The sequence below is a fragment of the Alosa sapidissima genome, chromosome 19 (genome assembly GCF_018492685.1).
Source record: "Alosa sapidissima isolate fAloSap1 chromosome 19, fAloSap1.pri, whole genome shotgun sequence".
NCBI lineage: Eukaryota > Metazoa > Chordata > Actinopteri > Clupeiformes > Clupeidae > Alosa > Alosa sapidissima.
Genome location: NC_055975.1, coordinates 8,394,322 through 8,414,407, shown reverse-complemented (window position 1 = coordinate 8,414,407; position 20,086 = coordinate 8,394,322). Strand labels below are relative to the sequence as shown.

General features: G+C 44.4%; 1 protein-coding gene across 3 annotated transcripts in view; it reads right to left on the bottom strand.

Annotated features, from left to right (window-relative positions):
- The window catches only part of asap2a (ArfGAP with SH3 domain, ankyrin repeat and PH domain 2a), a 71,431-nt gene extending 55,717 nt beyond the window's left edge, over positions 1–15,714 (bottom strand). For all 3 annotated transcript variants that reach the window (XM_042073259.1, XM_042073261.1, XM_042073260.1), the window contains exons 1-2: positions 15,160–15,714; positions 549–621 (exon numbers count right to left, since the gene is read on the bottom strand). In XM_042073259.1, coding sequence (XP_041929193.1) covers positions 549–621; positions 15,160–15,285 — 199 coding nt within the window. In that variant the 5' untranslated portion in view covers positions 15,286–15,714. The remainder of the gene's footprint in view (positions 1–548; positions 622–15,159) is intronic.
- Positions 15,715–20,086: the final 4,372 nt, after the last annotated feature.

Below are 20,086 nucleotides of genomic sequence, written 5' to 3'. Positions count from 1 at the left end.
CTCATAAATCTGCTGACCAGATCAAAGCTCCAGCTCCATCTTTCTCCCTCACTCCCATGCACATTAGGGCTGCAACAATTAATCAATTATTCGATTAGTTGCCAATTGTAGCTTTCTAAACTTAAATATTTCAGTTGTACTTACTCCTCTGACAGTAAACTAAGTATCTTTGATGTGTGGACAAAACAAGGTATTTGAGGATGTATTCTCAGGCTTTGGGAAACACTGATTTGCCATTTTCACCATCTTCTGACATTTTATTGATCAAACAACTAGTCGATTCATTTCTAAAATAATCAACAGATAAACCGGCTATGACAATATTATTTTCGCCACCCTAATGCACATACCCCATAGAAAGGGCAGCTTTTTGTACATGACGTACTGAAGCAAAAGGCCAGTGGGCTAAACCCACAGGTGAAACCTTCCACGTGCCTGAGCCTGTAAGCCAGATGATTCACGAGAGTGGGTGGCGTTTAATTGCTGGGTCACTCAGTGCTGGCTAAGACGAGGCTGCAAACCGATCATGGGGATTAGTGTGCACTCACCCAGACCAGAGGTGTAGATGGCCTTCACTGACTTCTTCATCTTATAGAGCACGCTGCGGTCCACATCCAGTGCCTGAGAGAGAGAGAGAGAGAATTAATAACATGTCAAGACAAATTGTTTTTCATATATATATATATATATATATATATATATATATATATATATATATATATATATATATATATATATATATATATATATATAGATATAGATATAGATATAGATATAGAGAGAGAGAGAGAGAGAGAGAGAGAGAGAGAGAGAGAGAGAGAGAGAGAGAGACACACACACACACACACACAGTATAGCCCGGATGCATATCTAAAACAGCCTTATGGTCCTCAAGGGTAAAGCTGAATGACTGAATAAGTCCTGCAGCTGCACTATCAGCACGGGTGATCTAACATTTCTGCGCTCTTAAGTTTCCCTTATCACCCAAGACTTCCATCTGCCACTGAGACATAGTAGCAGCAGGTGCTTATGTGTGTGTGTGTGTGTGTGTAGGGGCAGCCTCCCACTTGTCTGCAGGTGATTCATTATTCAGGACTCTTTCCAAAAATAGGCAGACACACACACACAAATGCACTCTCTCTCTCACACATACACACACACCTCAGCTGGGAGAGAGGAAGCTGGCGGGAGGGCGGCTGCTTCTTTCAAAGCCGGAGAGGGAGAGCGAGAGACAGCAAGAGGAAAAAGAGAGAGAAAGAGCCAGAGAGAGAGAGGGAGAGAGAGAGAGGGAGAGAGAGAGAGAGAGAGAGAGAGAGCACCATGCCCTTTCCTCATCCTCCATTTGTTTCTGTGAGGCTACTGTTCTTTGGCGCCCAGATCTCTGGACACACTCGCTCAAAGCTGCAATGCAAGTTTGGACAATGAGCTGCTGTTCTGGCCACGGCGGCCTTCCCTCACGCTAGTGCTCACCAACACCCATCGTCTCTGTCAAACCACACTTTAGACACTCTCTCCCCCAGCTGATGAGGGAGGGGGCTCCTGTACAAATGGCCTAGGGCACAGCAGACCTCATTCATTTTCCTAACAGAGCCTCCATGCTACTGGTGTTACAAGTGGCGTAGCTTAGAATAACATACAGTATAACCAAGTCATTAAAAGGGATTTGGGATGATCCCTTGAGCAGTGACTGAGATACGTCTTGAAAATGACTCAGGTTTTCTTTCATTTTTGTTCAATCTCTGCACAGTGTGTGGTACAATTTCAGGGATGGTTGACTGTTTTCAATGCCACGGGGGGCTGTAACGCTTAAGGTTGGAAGATGGTGAATGTTAGCACGGTGTATGAGATTCAAAGAGGCCTATCTCTCGGAGGGGCACTTCAACAATACTGACTTGAAGAGCATAATGACTTTTCTAAAGGAGTTCCCCTTTTAGTCCTAAAGAGGCACTAAAAAAAGTTAAACTCCTTTCCTGATTTCTTAACTTCACTCATTATGCCATTGTTGTGTGTGAAACAATGACATAAAACAAAGCCTTCCCATTCAGTCAAAACTGTTTGCACAATGCTGTGGTCTGACCTGAACTTGACCTCCTGGGGTATTAAAGCTGACGTCTGAATGGCTAGCTTGTGCGAAAACCTCATTTTCACTTTCTCGACACCTTTTTCCAAGCAGTAGCGTGTTGGGAATTGACTCAAACCCTCTTGTCAGCAAAGACTATTGCAAATTTCCTACTAGTGTGTTATTACACGAGGGCCAAAGAAATAACACCATTCCAAAAAAGCCAGAGAGTTAACACAAGAAGGAAAATATTATCTTCCAAGTCCTGCACTGATCGCAGCTTCAGCAGACCCAACAAAGCACCATTCTTCTAGATCTTTCCAAACTACAGTTGAATGAGGAAGAGCAAACATCCCTGCTAGCTAGCTCACCACTTCAGAGTTGGCTTCTATCTTTGATGGCTAAATGGAATCACTGCAGCAGTCTATATAAGATAGAACGTCAATAGGCAGTATATACTTAAACACCACTTAGCCAACATTTTCACTCAATTCCTTGTGGCTTATGAAACTGACATCAAATGAGAGCACTATTATTCTACATTCACAACCTCTGAGGCTCAGCCTCACAACACAAGCCAAGTCTTGGTGTGTGGTGCAAGATAACAAGCCAAGTGAATATTGAATGTGGCAGTCTTTAATATGCAACTCGCAGAACACACCCATCGTTTCATTAACTCTGACAACAGTGCTATGCTGAACGAGGATGGTAAATCTAGTATGAAATCTCTCTTTTTAATTAAGATGAAAAGGAGTCACTTCCTAGAGCAGCACTGAAATAACAGGCATACTGGTGAAGTCAGAGAATGAGAGCATATACTGGCACCCTATAAACGTAATACTTTGCAGACCGCCATATCAACCTCTAGCATCACATTAAAGTCTAATGTTTGGCTCATTATCTCGCCTTCGGGTGCTCAAGAGCAACCCGATCCTCTAGCATTACCAGTGATCTGTTATCTGGCCTGAGGTAAAGCCTTTCATAATGATGTCCTAAAAGCCTTTTTTGTCCACGCTGCATCTGAGCAACCGAATCAATGGCTTTAAAATTTCCCTCATTGATTTCATTTGCAGAGCTCAGGACTCTTCCCCAGTCGAATTATGCGGCTGGTCTCTGGCAGGAGGCCACTGGACCGTGTGACGCTACTGAAAATGTTATCCACTCAGGCGGAGATGTGAGGGGGGGGGGGGGGGGGTCTACACATTTACGCAACAAGTCTGCAGACATTTTCAGTTGGTTACCTAATCAAGCATCCACTGCAGACGGGGATTTTTCATTGCCGTAAGTAATTCAAGTAATTTGATAGCAAACCAAGGTTTATCTTCATTTGGCAAGAAAATGTTTCTCTAAAATGACATTCAAAATGGGGGCACTGTTTTCTTTGCTACTGAGTTCTACGTGGGATGACCCCATCGCCGTAATAGACAATGGCCCTGTTTTTCCTCCCTGTGGTGCCTCTGGTATGGGAATGGGGAAGTGAATGGGAGTGGCAGCTGTGGTTTCTTTAAATCTGTCCCTTGTCATAACACCGACAGTAAATCATGTGGATACCAGACGGTGACCTCTCTGCCTCGGGCAGAGTCGCAGAGGAGGACACGTCCAGCCACCCGGGTCTCGAATCCACAGGCTTACTAAGTGTCCACAGCCTCAATGTGTTTTGTGGTTTATCAGGTCCTTACAGGAGGGTGAGGATTGGGCAGGGGCTGAGGTTGAGGGCCAATAGCAGTGCTTCGGGCCAGCATTTTGAGTTTGGTTAAGGCTGGCTAATCCATCTTTAAAACCACCCAGAAAGTAATTAGATTTTTTCCACATTCACAATAAAGGGGTAAAGGGGGACTTCATTAATAAGAGAGAAAGAAATTACAGGTCACCTATAAACAGTTTGATTGTGACTGTCACTGTAACTGGGGTATCATATTTGCTTACAGCAATAAAACAAAATCTCAAAGCAAATCTGGATCAATCACACATCTTGAAATCTATTTGCTTTGAGAACACTGGTGAGTCATCCAGGCTGGTGCCGCAAGCTACAGACTAGCAAACACTGCCCCGTTTGAAATGAATCAGCAGTAGTGTGATAGGCCTCCATTAACGCTCAGCACCCTGAATCATCTGATTCACCCGGCAGTGTGTTTAGTGCTAGCGTAGTGCTATTCAGACAGCCCTCACTTGCTCAGGCAGGTTCATTCTCACACACTCGGACACACACAGCTTAAAGCTGCCGTGTCAGGAGATCTGCCAGGAGAGGGCTATAAAACAGACCTGATGACAGCCTCGCTCCCTCTCTTTCACTCCATCTCTTTCTCCCTCGCTCCCTCTCTTTCACTCCATCTCTTCCTCCCTCGCTCCCTCTCTTTCACTCCATCTCTGTCTCACTCGCTCCCTCTCTTTACGCACTCATCTTTCTCAATAGCGGCCATTGCAAGGGTCAGGGTTCAGCTACTCCACTGAATTGGACCCTTCTTCCCCTCGCCTTTGAAGGCACTGATCTAATATTAGAAGTTTCATCCCAGAAATGAAAAAGCAAAGAGGGGGTGGTTGCTCCACAAATGGCCTCACAGTGTTTTAGTACTGACATCTCACAGACACTCTGCCCCTCTGCTAAATGACTAATAAGGGTCGGTGTGTGTGAGCGTGTGTGTGTGGGTGTATTTGTGCATGTGTGTGTGTGTGCGTGCGTGCGTGCGTGCGTGCGTGCGTGCGAGTGTGTGTGTGTGTGTGTGTGTATGTATATGTGTGTGCGTGTGTGTGTGTGTGTGTGTATACACATAACAGTCACTATATAGACCATGTTCCTATTATCCTACACATACTGTGCTGATCACTGTACACTACAGCATGAGTAAGTGTACGGTAATGTGCTGGTCTTGATTGTGATGAATGTGCGTTTTGGAGTTCTAACACATGACATCAGGCACCATCTGCCCCTCCACGATCACAAGCCAATTCCTACAAGGCTGCCAGGCAACCACTGGGGTGAGTGTAACTGTTTGTGTGTGTGTGTGTGTGTGTGTGTGTGTGTGTGTGTGTGTGTGTGTGTGTGTGTGTTACTGTATACTCCCAGGGACATGGGGAGAAGACTGGGTTTCACGGCAAAATCGTTCCAACATCTTGTCGAGATTTACAACACACTGATGAGGGTTACAACCATCACAGCAGCAGATGTTTCAAAATATCGAACTGGGAACAGATCCTTTTCGAAAATAGAAATAAACAAAGAAATGCATGCAATGAAGTGGCACTGTTGTGAGCCAAGTCAGTTTCGAAAACAATGTGTGCTGAAATGGCAGCTTGCTATCTTACCATGACGGCATACTGCTCCGTTAAATAAAACAAAAGACCATAATCACTATTTTTCCAATTTCACAGGCGAAGTCGTAAACTTTTAGACACCAAATTCCCTAACCAAACACACCTACCATGCTTGGCCGGCCACCCCATTTCCATACTTTCGTCCAGCCCCACAAAACCCCTTACATCCCACCGTAGGTGGCTAAAGATTGATCAAAATTGCCACAAATCCAACAACAGCTGACCAGAGCAGGCTTTGCATCTGCTGTCTGGCACCAGCTTAGGGGCCAAGACAGTCCAGGTCTAAGAATTAAAGCACTTGCCCTGGATAATCTTGGGGTATTAAAGTAAACAACACAGCTAGAAATTAGCCAAAGAGGGTCATTCATATTACATGAGCTCCCTCCATTGTAGTCCCCCTTGAGATTTGGAGCACGGTTTGAGCGCGTCCTCGTTAATCCTTCGGGGCAATTGTGTTTAAAAAGATGATTGGAAGAGGGACTTAAAGAAACAAGTGATTTCACCAGCGAGGTTTGTTTAACAGCGAGATAAGACACGGCCACAGAGTGTTATCTGCGTTGTTCCTGCACTCCAGCGGCACAAAAAACTGCTGCTAAGGTCACACCTTATCTGCTCGGTGTCTAACAACAATGACATCATGCACAGTTGTTGGAAGGAAGATCTGGGGGGGGGGGGGGGGGGGGGGTAATAACTCAAACAAAACAAAAATCGGAGCTCCAGGCGAGGATGTGAGCTGGAGGACTCGATAAAGATCTGGGATTCTGCTGCGGCTTTCCCACTAAGGAGGGGAGACCGTGGCAGCGGGCGAGTGTCCGATGGAAGCAGGCAGGGCTTGATCTCCGTCCCCCGGCCAAATAAAGGGATTCCTGAGCGACTGCGGGCACAAGGATCAGCGATGACCCCCGGCCTCATTGTTCTGGCCGTGGAACTATTTGATGACGGCATGTCTAGTAGTGCTGTGCTGTGCTGTACTGTGCACCCACACACACACATACACACAGACACACACACACACACACACCCTCCCTTCCACCCTCCGCTGAAAAAACAAAGCGATTGTGTCGGGATGCATTTTTGGGGGAAGCAGGGGGAAGAGGGGGTTGGTGGAGGGAGGGGTGGCGGGGGGGATACCGCTCTCAATCTGCGGTGGAGCTCTTCAGTCGCTCTCCTCCAACTCCCTCAGCTGCAAAGCATCATGGGAGGGCAGACCAAAAAACAAATGCCTGGCTCCCGTCTGGTGTCGCGGAGTTACATGGCCTCTTTGATCCCCAGCTCCCCCAACAGAATATAATGAAGCACAGAAGGAGAGAGGGAGGCAAGACAGATACAACAGAGAGTGTAACAGACAAATAAAGGGTGTGGCGTTGAATAAGAGACAGAGTGGCTTCAAAAGCCACAAAAAAATGAGCAGAGGAGACAAAAAGAACGAAAAATTAAGAAAAGGCAGCAAAAGAGGGAGGGAGAATGCGAGCGAAAGAGAGAGAGAGAAAGAGGAGTGAAAGGGACCCCCTCAAGTCCACCGTGGCACACGTTCTGAACCTGCGCCAAAGGGAGCCAAGTCCAGGACACAATAATTATCCCATGTGGTCAGGAGCGAGCTGATTACAATCCCACTTATTTCACTGGGGGGGGGCTGGGCGGAACGGGACCGAGCGCCGAGTCGGCCCTCTGCCACCGGGACTGGGCGTGGACACCATTGTGCTCCATGTGCTGAGCATTTGAAATGTTCCACACATGGGAGAGAGGGAGAGAGAAAGGGGGTTGGTCTACACTGTTCACACAACCCCTGTGACAAACTGTAAATGCTTGCTTAGCTTAGTAGTGTGTGTATGCGTGTGTGTGTGTGTGTGTGTGTGTGTGTGTGTGTATGCGTGTGTGTGTGTGTGTATGCGTGTATGCGTGTGTGTGTGTGTGTGTGTGTGTGTGTGTGTGTGTGTGTGTGTGTGTGTGTCTGTGTGGTCCCAGCCAGAAGGCAAACTGAAACCATTTAACTAACTGTCTCTTAAAAACACCAGTCATGCCACTGAGCTGTCGCAGGCTTATATCCATGTGGAAAAAGAAACAAAATAGTGCACACAATACGTCAGTAACACAGACCTAACAGACCTAAGCTCAAAACAATTTGAACATTGAAAACAAACAACAATATGAATCCAATATGTGCTTGCATTAAAACCAACAGTCCCTTCCGATGGTACTCTTCACAATGTAGCACCAGTATATTCTAGAAGACTCCATGCCAGTTTCCCAATTGCTCTGATGAGGAATTGGGATAATGGTTTCCTTTAGCCATATAGAATATATATCCCCAAAGGAATGTGCCCCAACAGCAGAAAGCAGAACCATTTTGGCATCTGCGCCACAGCTGTAAGGGGTTTGTCTAAGACTTCACCCCTTGTGAAATTCTACATGAAAGTTTAGTTTGTTGTCATTTTTTCACCCATTTTTTCATTCTTTCTATGCTCCTACGCGTCATTCCTCTGTTGCCATGAGACGGTCCCAGCAACAAATGCAGTTGTGATTAAGCGTTGTTTAAGTCTGCTGCTATATTAGGGCAGCCTAACCAGGTTATTCAACGTTGTTCTGAAAACTCGATTAGCTTTTACTGAATAACGGCCCATCAAGCCAAGTGGAATTACAGATGGGGGTGGGGGATGGGGTGCAAACTGTGGCTGGAGTCCCACTGACTTTGCCTGTCATGCTAAAGGGTCATCAGCTAGAGCCATCATCCCCGTGACTGACCCCAGCGCAAAAAAAAAAAAGAAAAAGCACCAATATAACCATTTGCTGGTAATGAATTCCATCATGAATCACAGCTGTAACGTTAGTCATTTTATCCCGTAGATAAATTACGCATGTTCAACTGGTCAGTTTTCAAAGAGAGCTTTGGTTTGGATTTTGTAGGTGTTTTGTGAATGTATGTGAGGATATAGTCTTAGTTTGAAGTGGATGATTCTCTAAATGCAATAAAGTATACAAAAGTTACATGAGTTTACATTTGTGAATGTTGTGAACTGCGTGTGTGTGTGTGTGTGTGTGTGTGTGTACTACACATTCTAAAATATGTGGCTGAGGACAGCAGTCCCATTAATGTGACTGCTATTGCTAAGGCACTAGTCTTCTCTAATGGACCTGATAGTATCTAGTGTGTGCCATTTGAATGAAGAGCAGCAGCGTCTCGGCCATTCTACCCCCACTTACCCCTCAGGCCTGTATAACACTGGCATCAACATGTGGGAGAGAAAGGGAGACTGAGATTAACTAAGAGCATGCAGAGAGACTCAATAATAACATCTTCTGAGATCATCTCCTACAGGTAGAGTGGTTGAGGAAGCAATCCCAGGATTCCCAAGTGAAAGTGGTGGAGTGGGTGGGGGAGGGGTTGAGGAGGATGGGCACGTGGCTCAAAGCAGTTCTTAGCTCAACTGACAACAGAACAACAGAAGAGGAAAAGGCTGCAACTCATTGAAAACATCTGACACACACACACACATACACACACACACCATTGCCAGAAATACAAATACACACAGCACAGTAAAACAATAACTCATTTCAGAGTAGCAGAAGTGAGCTGCACTACATGTGCCACATTTCCCCAAATAGTACAGCTATATATGGAATTCAGTTGGGTTCACAAGTGTTTTCAAGTGTAATTTCACAATGAATCATTTTCACATATGCCCATAGCATGTTTGTGTGTGTTCCATGCCAGAATGATCTGAAAGAACTAGCAGCAACATTGACCTCCCAAAGGATCATATGTTTGGCTAGACCAGTCACTGACGTGTGAATGCAACAAACAAACACCCCCCTTGGAAAGTGTGGTTGGTGTGTGTGTGTGTGTGTGTGTTTCTGAAACTCTATAAGAGAACCACACACACACTTTACATGTTTGTGAGGAAACTGATCTCACATCACTTTAAAATTGGACAATGTGTGTGAGTGTGTGATTCCCTGGTTCTCAACAGTCAATAACAAAGACTGCATTGTGCAGACTGCATTAGTATAGAGATGGTGCTGCATGCTCATCTGAGCGTGAGTACACACACACACACACACACACACACACCTCTTGGTTGCAGCTCCTCTGTGGGACTGCTGAGGCAGTCACCACCTGTCAGTGGCAGTAATCACACTTTGCCGCGTCTTTAATTGAAGTAATTAACCCACTTGAGAAAACAAACTCTCGTTTGAATCCGAATGCCAGACGGCCTTCTCCCGGTGTCCCTTCCTGTGTACCCCCGTTTCGCTAGCATGCGTCAAAACATCACCCCCCCCACCCCACCCCCACCTTCTCCTCTTCTTCCCAGCCTTGCTGGAGACTCCCATTTCATCCCCGACAGGAAGGCCTTTTGCCAGGCCAGTGGCCACTTCAAAGAGACACCCTGGTTTTTATGTCCTGGTGGGGGCTGTCTTCATTGAGGGCCATCTGAGAGCAGGTCCCCCCCACCCTCCCCCGTGGTGACCCATATTCAAGAGCCCCGACGCCCAGTCTCCGCTCCCCTGTCCGGCATCTTCTCCATGGAGATGACCCCTGGGCCACAGCAACCCAAATACTTTTCAAGGGAAAAAAACCTACTGACCAACTTCTGGTTCACTGTGAAACGCCTGTCAGTGATAAGGTAATCTAAAAACATGCTCTAAACAGACATGGGGAAGTATTCTGGGACATACTACAAAACGGGTGGAATGACGTTGACCAGGAAATTGGTGATGCTGCCTTGGAATGATGATCAACATATCAGAAAGACTGTGATCGAGAAAGAGAGCGATAATAACACAACAAAAAAAGAGTGAAAAACAGAGTGACAGAACAGGTGAGATTCTCCATCGGTCTTTGCGGAGGACAAACATAACCTGTTTAACCAGACAGCCCAGCCAAATGAGGGCAAGCTGAGTGACACATACTAGATGGCCTACAAGCTGGTTCCTCTGTAAGGACTGCAACTGGAGATGAGACCAGCATGGAATTGCATGTCAAGAAAACCTTTTTTCAGCCTCTCAGGGGAATGCCTAGAGGGTAGGCCAGTCCACTTGCCGCTAGACCCTTAGCTTTTTACAGACTTCTTCCTAAACTACTCCTGCATGAGGCTTGTAAACAGCAGGAGACTGATGAAAACAATCCCATGCGTGAGTTAATGAAAACCTTGTTGAGACGTCAGACACAATATGTCCAAAAAGCCTCTCAGAGCGGCCCGTGCAACAACCGAACCTGCACTTTGATGGAAGCGGAATGATCTGGAATGTATGAGAGATATGAGTTGGCTGCCAGATCTAGGGTCCCGCTAGCCTCAGCTGGAAAAGATCAGAGAGAAATGAAGCGTCTACAGAAAACGTGGACTTCATGTTTTTAAAAAGCATGGGAGCCTCAGTTGCCGACTTCTTTGAAGTCCTTCAGCACTCTGATTACTTTTCAGGATCTGATCCAACTGAAGTCCTGCAACGTGACAGGCCCGGTAATATGGGCTTTCAACTGCATTAAATATTCAGGTGTTATTTAAAAATAGCCTGCCTGCTGAAACTAAGGTCACAGTTGATAAAGATTTACCACAATGCATCTTCACTGTATGGCACAAAGGCCAAAAAGTTTGCAATTCAGGCAGGTTGGTTAAAAGACCAGATATACATGTTTTGAAGAAATATCCATGCACGTTTTAACTGCCTGCCTAGTATTTCTGAATGAAGGTTTTAAGCTGTGAACGTTTGGCATGTGGGAATATAAATATTTTGACCATGCCAAACTACTTAATTTCAATGAAGAGTCCACCACAATGAGGAGGCCAAAGGTAAGCTGGGAACTTTCGTCTCTCCCTGTTTGGTAACAACAACAAATCAATGAGGGAGTTCATTAATGAAGAGCCAAGTCTTGACAGCCAACAATGGCCTCGCAGAAGGAGTTGTCCCTGGCAATCTGTGACCGACCCCCTGATGGAGGGCCTCCTTGCTCCCATTAACACTTGCTGAACAAAGGCCAGTGGCCTCCTGACCCCTCTCCGATCAATGCCCCCCGCTTCGCCCAATTAATGGGATTTCCTCACGCGGACCATTCTCATGGGCTACCTCGAGTCGTCAGGGGGGGTCCGGTAGCCCCAGCACAGGGACCACGACAGGCATGGAAAGGGGCAGGAATGCGGGCCCCAAATCCACTGAGACAGGACCATGACCTTACCCCTCCCTTTCCCACCCCCCGTTCCTTCAGAGGAGCACCCTTCGTTTTTTGGGATGTCTGAACATGGTGTAAATAAAGGTTTCCTAAGCACAATACGACAGGAGCAATGCTAGTGGGGCTAGATACTTTAAGCATATGCTAGCACTTTCTGTAAACATGGACCTGTCTACTTTTCTTCAAGTATAATCAAACAGACTAAAGTAGTTAGTTGTAGTCCCTGTGATGTAAATTGGTAAGTACAGAAAGCCTCTTATGTGAAGAAAAGACAATCACAGTCCTAGGTGGGGGCAGTTAGTCTGGGCATCTATCTTGTCGGAGGTGGCCCTAATGTCATTACCTTGGGGATTGCCTCTGGACTCCTAATCTCCATTTTGGGAATGCTCGTTGAAAACTTCCCTCCCTGCTGCCACCTGTTCCTGGGCACAGCTGTGCCTGGGTCCTTCCTGGGTCAACCCTTCCAGTGAACTCTCCTATCAACGCCGGCAGCAGCATTCCACAGAATCATGACGCCTCCCCGGCCCTGCCTCTCAGTCACTTTGGTTGATTTCATTCATTATGAGGCGGCTCTGTTTTGATGATGGTTTAGCTGGGCATTAAGAGATATCAGAAGGGCGCAAGAACAGCTTGAGTCACCGATTTACTGCCATCTCTGGAGTCTGCTTTAAGACTATGGTTTTAAGGCAATATACAATAAGCATTGTCTCGACACATCTCTGGTCAACATGGAGACCGTTCAAGCACTGTGCAAAAAGTGGCTTAAGCTGGAGAACCTGTTGAGTGCGTGTAAACTGTGCCTAGAGAGCAGAGTCCTGCAAACAGTATGCATGGCTGGTGCCAACAGTTGCCTTAGACGTCAGGAATGTCACAGGGATTTCCTGGATATCTGCCAATAATCTCCATGCAAAATCATGCACTCGGGCGGCATGCATTACCAGTGCATGGCTCAAATGCCAACAAGCTGGCACAGAAGCTAAATACTAAATACTGCATAGAAAAGACTAATGTGTGCCCAATTTGAATGTTTCATACACGGCACTGAAAAGGAACTATATTTATACGTTGAAGAGCCTAAAAATATCAGGTCTGAGAGAAAAGTGAGCTAGAGAAAGGAAGCAGGGCCTCAAGAGGTTGGCCTTTCACTCTCTCAGGGACAGCCAGAGGAAACAGAGGGAATCTGGGATTGTCTGTAGACTCTACTTTAGACCAGACAGAATAAAAAAAAACACAACAATGAAAAAAAAAAAAAAACAGGCAACTGTGCATAAGATGCTCTTATGTATCTGATCTGCCCAACGGCTAAAAAAACGGAACTGTGTTGCAATTCAGATAACAGGTAATCACACCAATTTTGCTCTAACATGCATTTAAGACACATGTATACAAGATGTGCACTATCATTGCAGTCATAATGCAGCCGTTACTTCAGTGGTTGCTGAAAAAGACCTTTCATCCCTTTCTTTGAGTTAGTAGTACAATTCAGACTTCAAATTCGGTTTTCCTGACTTGAAAGTACATCTTCTGTGACAGGTCTCGTGATGCAGGAGAAAGCATCCTGAGCACCTGCCATTTCAGTTTGTAAAAGCCTAATTGAACAAGCGCTATTAGTGCAAAGAGCCATGAATTTTGCCGTGAGAGGGGGAAAGAGAAGGAGTGATTCCCTGGGTTTTCTCCAACTCGAGAAGAGCCACTATAAATCCCCTCAATGTGCAGGGACTGATTGATTCTGATCCCCCTTCCCCTTTAATTCACCGCCAAATGACACCCGCCAACACTCTCGGGAGCTGAAGAGAAACAGTATCAATACTGTTCCAAGCCATGGTGCATAGAGCAGTACACGTCTGACAGGTCTTGTATCATCAGCTTAGGAGCATCACAACAAGAGCAGTGCACTAACATAGGCGTCTGCTGACTCAACTCCTTGGAGACCTTGGATTACCATTATTTTAGATAGCAGCACTGACAGTGCTGCAGAGGATGACCTCAAAGAGGCTTTACTGAGTGAACAGAAATGGCACTTGTATACAATGGAGATACAGGCAAGCAACAGTAAAACATTTCATAAACAGAAGCTGATGTTTGAGTTCTTTTAGGTGTCTAGTGATTTGGTTTAATAGCCACCACTTACGTAAACAAAGTCCCCGAATGTGTCGAGCTTGTGTACAAATAGCTGTACAATAGACGATACAGCCTGTTCTATTTACACAAAACACTTTTAAGGGTCTGTAGTCCTAACAAGACCATCAGCTCCCAAATGACCTTTTCCAAAGTAGTAAACAAGAGCAATGGGTCACTGCATTCCCAAGGCAAACAAGTAGTTCAACTGGCACTGACAACTGAGCCACCGACTCAGTGAAACTCACAATAACAGTTAAACAAAGCTACGGCCAGGCCTCGGATCTGAGGGTGCCTTTCAGGTGGACTTAGGACTTCTAACTTAAGGCAGCTGCCTCCACACAATATGTGGAAGTGTTCACATTCCTTTCAAAGTCACAGCATCTAATTGGACCAACACATGCAGGTTGTCCTGATAACAATTCGCCTTGTGTCTTTTTAATGCTCTGGAGGAGATGGTCACAATTAGATGTAAAAATGGACTGACTTGTTCCACATTCTCTTCAACACTCAATGGGATTTCCCAAAACATATCAAGTCCGTTCATTGGAGGATTTAGGACATGCATGGTAACTGTAACGACTATGAAGAAATTATTTGGAATGGATTACAAATATAATCTAAAACAGGTTTAGACTACATGTGTCAAACATGATTTCTGTCAAAAGTAGCATATTGATGTGTGCTCATCTGAGAGAGAGAAGCAGATTATCTAAAAACAATGGGATGGGGCTGAAGCAAAGAATGGTAAAAAGTAGCCAGTTGCTTCACTGTTACTGAAGTCAGTGACATCTGATATCTTACATATCACTCTACTTTGCTGTCTAACTGAGATCTTTCTACAGCCTCAAGAGTGTTTTTTAGAGAAGTTTATTAGGTTACCATACCATATCAATTCACTATGGACCTCTGAGTGATTTCCACCACAAATGGGTTATAGAAAATACACAATGCCAATGAAGTGACAGTAGCCTATATTGTGCCGATGATTTGCATTTGATATATTTGCATTTAAGACAAAATCATGATGCCAGCAAGAGTAGCCAGTCAGGTAGGATAAAAAGCTACTACACACTTGAAACGTTGACAGGTGCTACGATTAACAAAACAAAACAAACTTAAATGTGATGGTTCGCTTTTGTACATGAAAGCATTAAGCCTAATAGTCTTACTAGCAGCTGAGAGGATGTGCAGGCTATGGTAACGTCTCAATGCATATCGGCTACAGACGAGAGTCTTGTATTTTCTGTAGAGGGCACAACTACATTGTGTGTGTGGGAGAGGCACCCATCAACAAAGAGTGTCTGGTTGGCTTAGGTTAGCAGATGTTTTTGTGCTCATAATACGAAATTAACCCCATCAACAAGAAACAGTGTGCAACTACTAGCCTACTTGCCCAATATAGCCTAAAAAAACCGGAGAGCGATGATCAATCATAAATGTAGCCAATTGAGATGGAGAGGGAAAACTTGACTTCAGTTCTAGTCAGGGAGAGACGACTCACCTCCTCCAATGCAGTCACAGTATTTCTACAATGAGACATTCGCGTCGTGAAGTTTGAAGCTGTGGGCGCTTTATAGTCCTCATTCGTTTCGGCTATGAACTCTGACACTGTGATCTGGTCCGGCATTTTATTCCCTTTAGTTTAGGTACAATTATAATGTTATTCCAGAAGAAGGCCCCTTTAAAACTTGCTTACTCCAAAAGCAAAAAAAAAAGTTCATAAAAGACAGCTTTGATAGAACGTCGTATTGGAAATCATAGCTGAATTCCGTCTCCAACAGTCCCTTTCCTGTTACTCAAAACGTCAACCACGAAAGATACTGAAGCCGAGTGTTGTGTGTTGGGCTATTTGTAGCTTCGCTTCTGGGATAGTCCTTCTGCAGTTGCAGATATTCCTTTCAACTAAATGGACAATCGAATTGATTCAAGTTGTTGCGATGCACGGATTTCCTCCGTAGTCTTGCTCGCGCAACACAGCGGTCTTTAGGTCAAGCCACCAACCCGGGAAAGCAAGCAGCAGGCAGGCAGTGCGGTTCTCCCACAGACAACAGGGCAATTCAATTGAAAGCGCAGAAAGTGACAAAATAAAGGTGGACGCGATTCAATGGAATTGCACCGACCAATGGGGTGCGACTGAAACTAGTCTAGGTCCAATCGGAGTTAACGCAAGGCGTGGTCTTTAGTGAGATTACTGTGCCAGCCACACCGGCTTCTTAAGGTGGATCACGGTTGACTGTACCATTGCGCCTGGGATTCAGGGCATCATATTTTTCCACTGTATGAAAATGGAGTTAAGGACATTTATTTGAGAAAGGTAATATTAAAGAGTATTAAACATATAATGAATGAAATGTGTGGAAGAGGAGAATGTTTAAGCAGTTCTGTTTGTAAAATGGTGTTGGTTAAACATTCATCGGTGTTTTGAGATATGCCCAAAATGCCCAAAATACGCATTGCCTACATTGTTGTAGGTTGATCGACTTGCAAACATTTATGAGAGAATAGGCTATAAAAAAGCCACCCTCACCCATTCTCTCTCCTCACTGGATGTTTGTTACATATGATGAAGTTCAGAAAATTAAGGATGAAAAATGGCTACTTTGAAGATCAGTGATAGTCATACAAGTGGATTTTACTCTTATTTCTGCTAGTAATCTTTCATACTTATTTATTTACCACAATTGAGCTAATTAATACTCAGCGTATTTTACAATGCCTATAACAGCAGCTGTCTCTGGGAGTGCAGTGAGGGACACCAGTCATCTGTGGCATCCAAAGCTGTAGAGGCCTCAGCAATGGGTGTCATCCTGCTAACTCACTCCAGTTATCTGTCATTACATGCCTCTGGTAGCAAAGGCTATCAATCTGTCTGTAACTTTCTTCCCATTCATCGCCAAAAATACTTGTATATGTGCGTTAAATGCACACGCCTGTTGCTCATTGTTATGTAGATGTTGGGACTTATTCTGAGGCAAACTTTTGCAAGTAGAAAGTAGGACAATTTGTTTGACAGTTTGACAATTTGTGCAAACTCTGCAGTGACAAAAAGGTGACTGGGTCATATCTCCTTCTCTTTGTCATTTCTCCATCTCATTGTAGCAGGTGTGTCCAACTGAAAATGCCTTTTTGTCAGGAGAGAACTGTGTCCATTCTCATTTAGTTAGCAACGGAGAACCAGAGGAACCCTTTGTAATACCCTGTGAAAACTGTAGCATACAGACAAAGGGAGTCCTCATAAAAGGCCTACCCTTGATGCAAGCTCTACACCCTCTTGCTTCAAGAACAAAAGACTAATTAAGATGATAATTAGGCAAAATCAGTGGTCTGTGCCTCTGCAGTCTCAACAAAAAGAGCTGAAGCTATATCACTTACATCTAGTCGTAACACCATTATCACCACAGAGAGAGCTGCCTACTGTGACTCCTAGAGACTGCATTTATCATAGCTGCCAGATCATGGCTGATATACTGTACCGCTGTCAAAAAAATGAATATGAACGCTGGCATTATGGATCCTGTTTGTTTTAATTTAAGCCTTTGGAAGGTTTTTTTTCTTTATTGAGGTTTGAAGGAGTGACTCTATGTGGGCATGGAGTGTCTGTGTTGTTCCTGTGCTTTGTGAAGAAAAATCTGCTGACGTTTCCTAGTTCATTCAGCCTCGGTAGGACGGACGTCTTTATAAATAGAGTCGCAACACCAGCCTGAAACCCCAGCCAGGCTTTAAATCACAACGCTGGGCTCTCCTGTTGGCTTACTTTCATCCCTCTGTACTCTCACACTCTCTCCTTTGCTCTCCCCTTCTTAAAGGTTCCATACCCTCTGTCCATCTCTCTTCATCTATCTCCCTCACATCCTGCCTTCGCTCTTTCTCTCTCTCTCTCTCGCTGTCCCACCCAACACATCCACTACAATCACCAACATTTTTCATTCCCATGTGCTACAATGCACAGCTGAACTGTAAAGCTGCCCTGACTGTAGCTGGAAGGCATTCCCCTTCAAATCAAGCGCCGTAACCACTGGACGCCATACATTACATGTGTGCGCATGCAATCATCTCTCTAAGTTATGGACTGGATATTATTACGTGATTGCGTGTGTTGTGCCAAGCAGTATCAATTTTTCTTTCCCAGTTCCCCATACCTTATAGAGCTAAAGGTCTGCGTACTTGAGCTATTTTATTCCTTGTCCCTCGTTGTTCAAACAGTGTAGGCTTGTGAAACTGCCGCCTCACTTGATGCTTTCAATCTGTTTAATAAACCCTGAGGAGGCTTGTTTATTACCCTGCAGCCTGCCTCAGCACGGAGCCAAAACTGAATTAGACCAGCGTCGCTCCGGAATATCAAACAGCACAAGAGGCCTTCTCTCTCCCTCTGCATGTTGTCTGTGTGTCTCTCTTTTTTTCTTTTTGCCGCAATTCAAATGAACTGTCAAAACCTGCGTGAAATATTATAGCTGAATGGAAAGTCAAAGCAAGCTGGCAAGTGTGAATGCCATAGCTACGGGGAGCGCAGTGGGCAACGGGTTTGCGAATGACATCACACTATATTAGGATTCCCTTAACGCAATCCCGTCGGAGGAGAACAGAACACAATTGTTTTCCCAGTTAGATTTCAAACAGCTGTCCAAGATGACCGCCAAAAAGCAATTTATCCAAAGCTTACAAAATTTTATTTTTCCATTTTCTGATTTTCTGATATTGGCCCAGTTGACATCACAAAGCAAGGAATAAGGAGAATGGGTGTGGGTGCTCTCTGTCCCTCTTTAAGTCTCAATGAGTTATGTTTTCCATTCATGGAATCGTGAAAAAATATCATGCCAAAACCTTGTCAAGAGGACAATGGGACAGGAAAAACTATTCAAGAGCATAATGGACACTGGGAACCTATATCTAGCAGTATTTATACAAACATATAACATTCAGGGCCCATTTATGTATTTTTCTACATACATAGACTTCCTTCCATGGTGGACTTGCTTTCTCACATCAGGGAAAGGATTCCAGAGTGGCAAGGTCACAGCAGCTATTTTGGAGAGATGCTTAGGAAAGCCATTTTAAAACCAAAATCTCTTTCTCTATTTTCATAGGTCTACAAATAACCTCTGTGTGGTGCACCTACCTTGGAAAAAGAATGGCTAAGCACAATTTAGTTTTGGTGTAAGTTGCTTTTTTTAACAACCTTCACATGGAAAAGGGCTCTATTCACTTTGTTTGGGTGGCGAGCCAGCCGTTCACATCTGTACCTGTCTCTATGACACCCTGAGTCATCCTGGCTCAGCTCCTATCTCATGTGTCAGCTGGGAAGTAAACACTAGTTGTAGCTATGCATGTCTGTTCTTGTACCCCAGCTGAAAAGGCCCCTTATCCACCACAGCTTACAAGTCTTACGCCAGATCAAGATATTATGGGATGGCTTTATTTTGTTCACACCTTAGGGTGTTTGTTTCGTGTAATTACAAAACATATCCTTGATGCAGTCCATAATCCCTCTGGTTTTCAACCACCACCACCACCACCAAAGAACTCAACCACCTCAAAAGAATTTGTACTCTTTTGAAAGTCCCATCACACATTGGGATCTTGAACATATAGCATTTGGAGGCTTACAGGTGAATGTCAGTCAGAGCATGTTAGTGAGGAAGACTTCTATTATGCATATTAATGTTTTGATCCTGTCATTAAGTGCATATATTTTTGGATTACAAAACAACATGTCTCACACAATTTAGATTATTATTTGTGATTGAAATTACCAACTTTTTCAGTTAGGGAAATGTGAACTAGAAAACAAGCTGATTTGCTTAACAAATTTGCCAAGGCAAATAAGAATATGCTTGGACTGTACTGGCATTCTGGAATGGTGTATACAACACTCGCCTTGACAGAATGTTTTTACCTCTGCCCCTAAGTTATTTAAGTATAAGTTGCCAGCTTGATGTATTTTACAAATGATCTGACATCATCTTTAGTGGTGCCACTGCCTCAGACATTCCTCTTTCTTGGAATTCCTAGACAAGTTACTCATTCTCTGAAAATAAAAAATACTCTGGGGACATATGTGAGCATACATATGCACATATCACATATGCCAGCTTTAGTGATGAGGATAATGTTGGCTGGTGATCTGTTGGCTGGAATAATCTGTGGCGGCGGTTATGCTCTTTTAAAGATGTGATTCTTTACTGTGATTCTCTGTGCATAAGGTAAGGTAAGGTGCTCTGTGTGAATGAGTGTCATGGTGATGGTGCAAATGAGTAAGTCAAACAGTGCAACAGTGCAAGAATAAGTCTATATATCTATATATATATATATATAACTATATTAAGGAAGGTATAAGTGTGGTCACAGTTTGGCTGTGGCATGGAGGGAGGGGTTATGCATATGTGCTAATATAGCACGCAAACATTGAGGCAGAAGACAGTGGTAAAAAG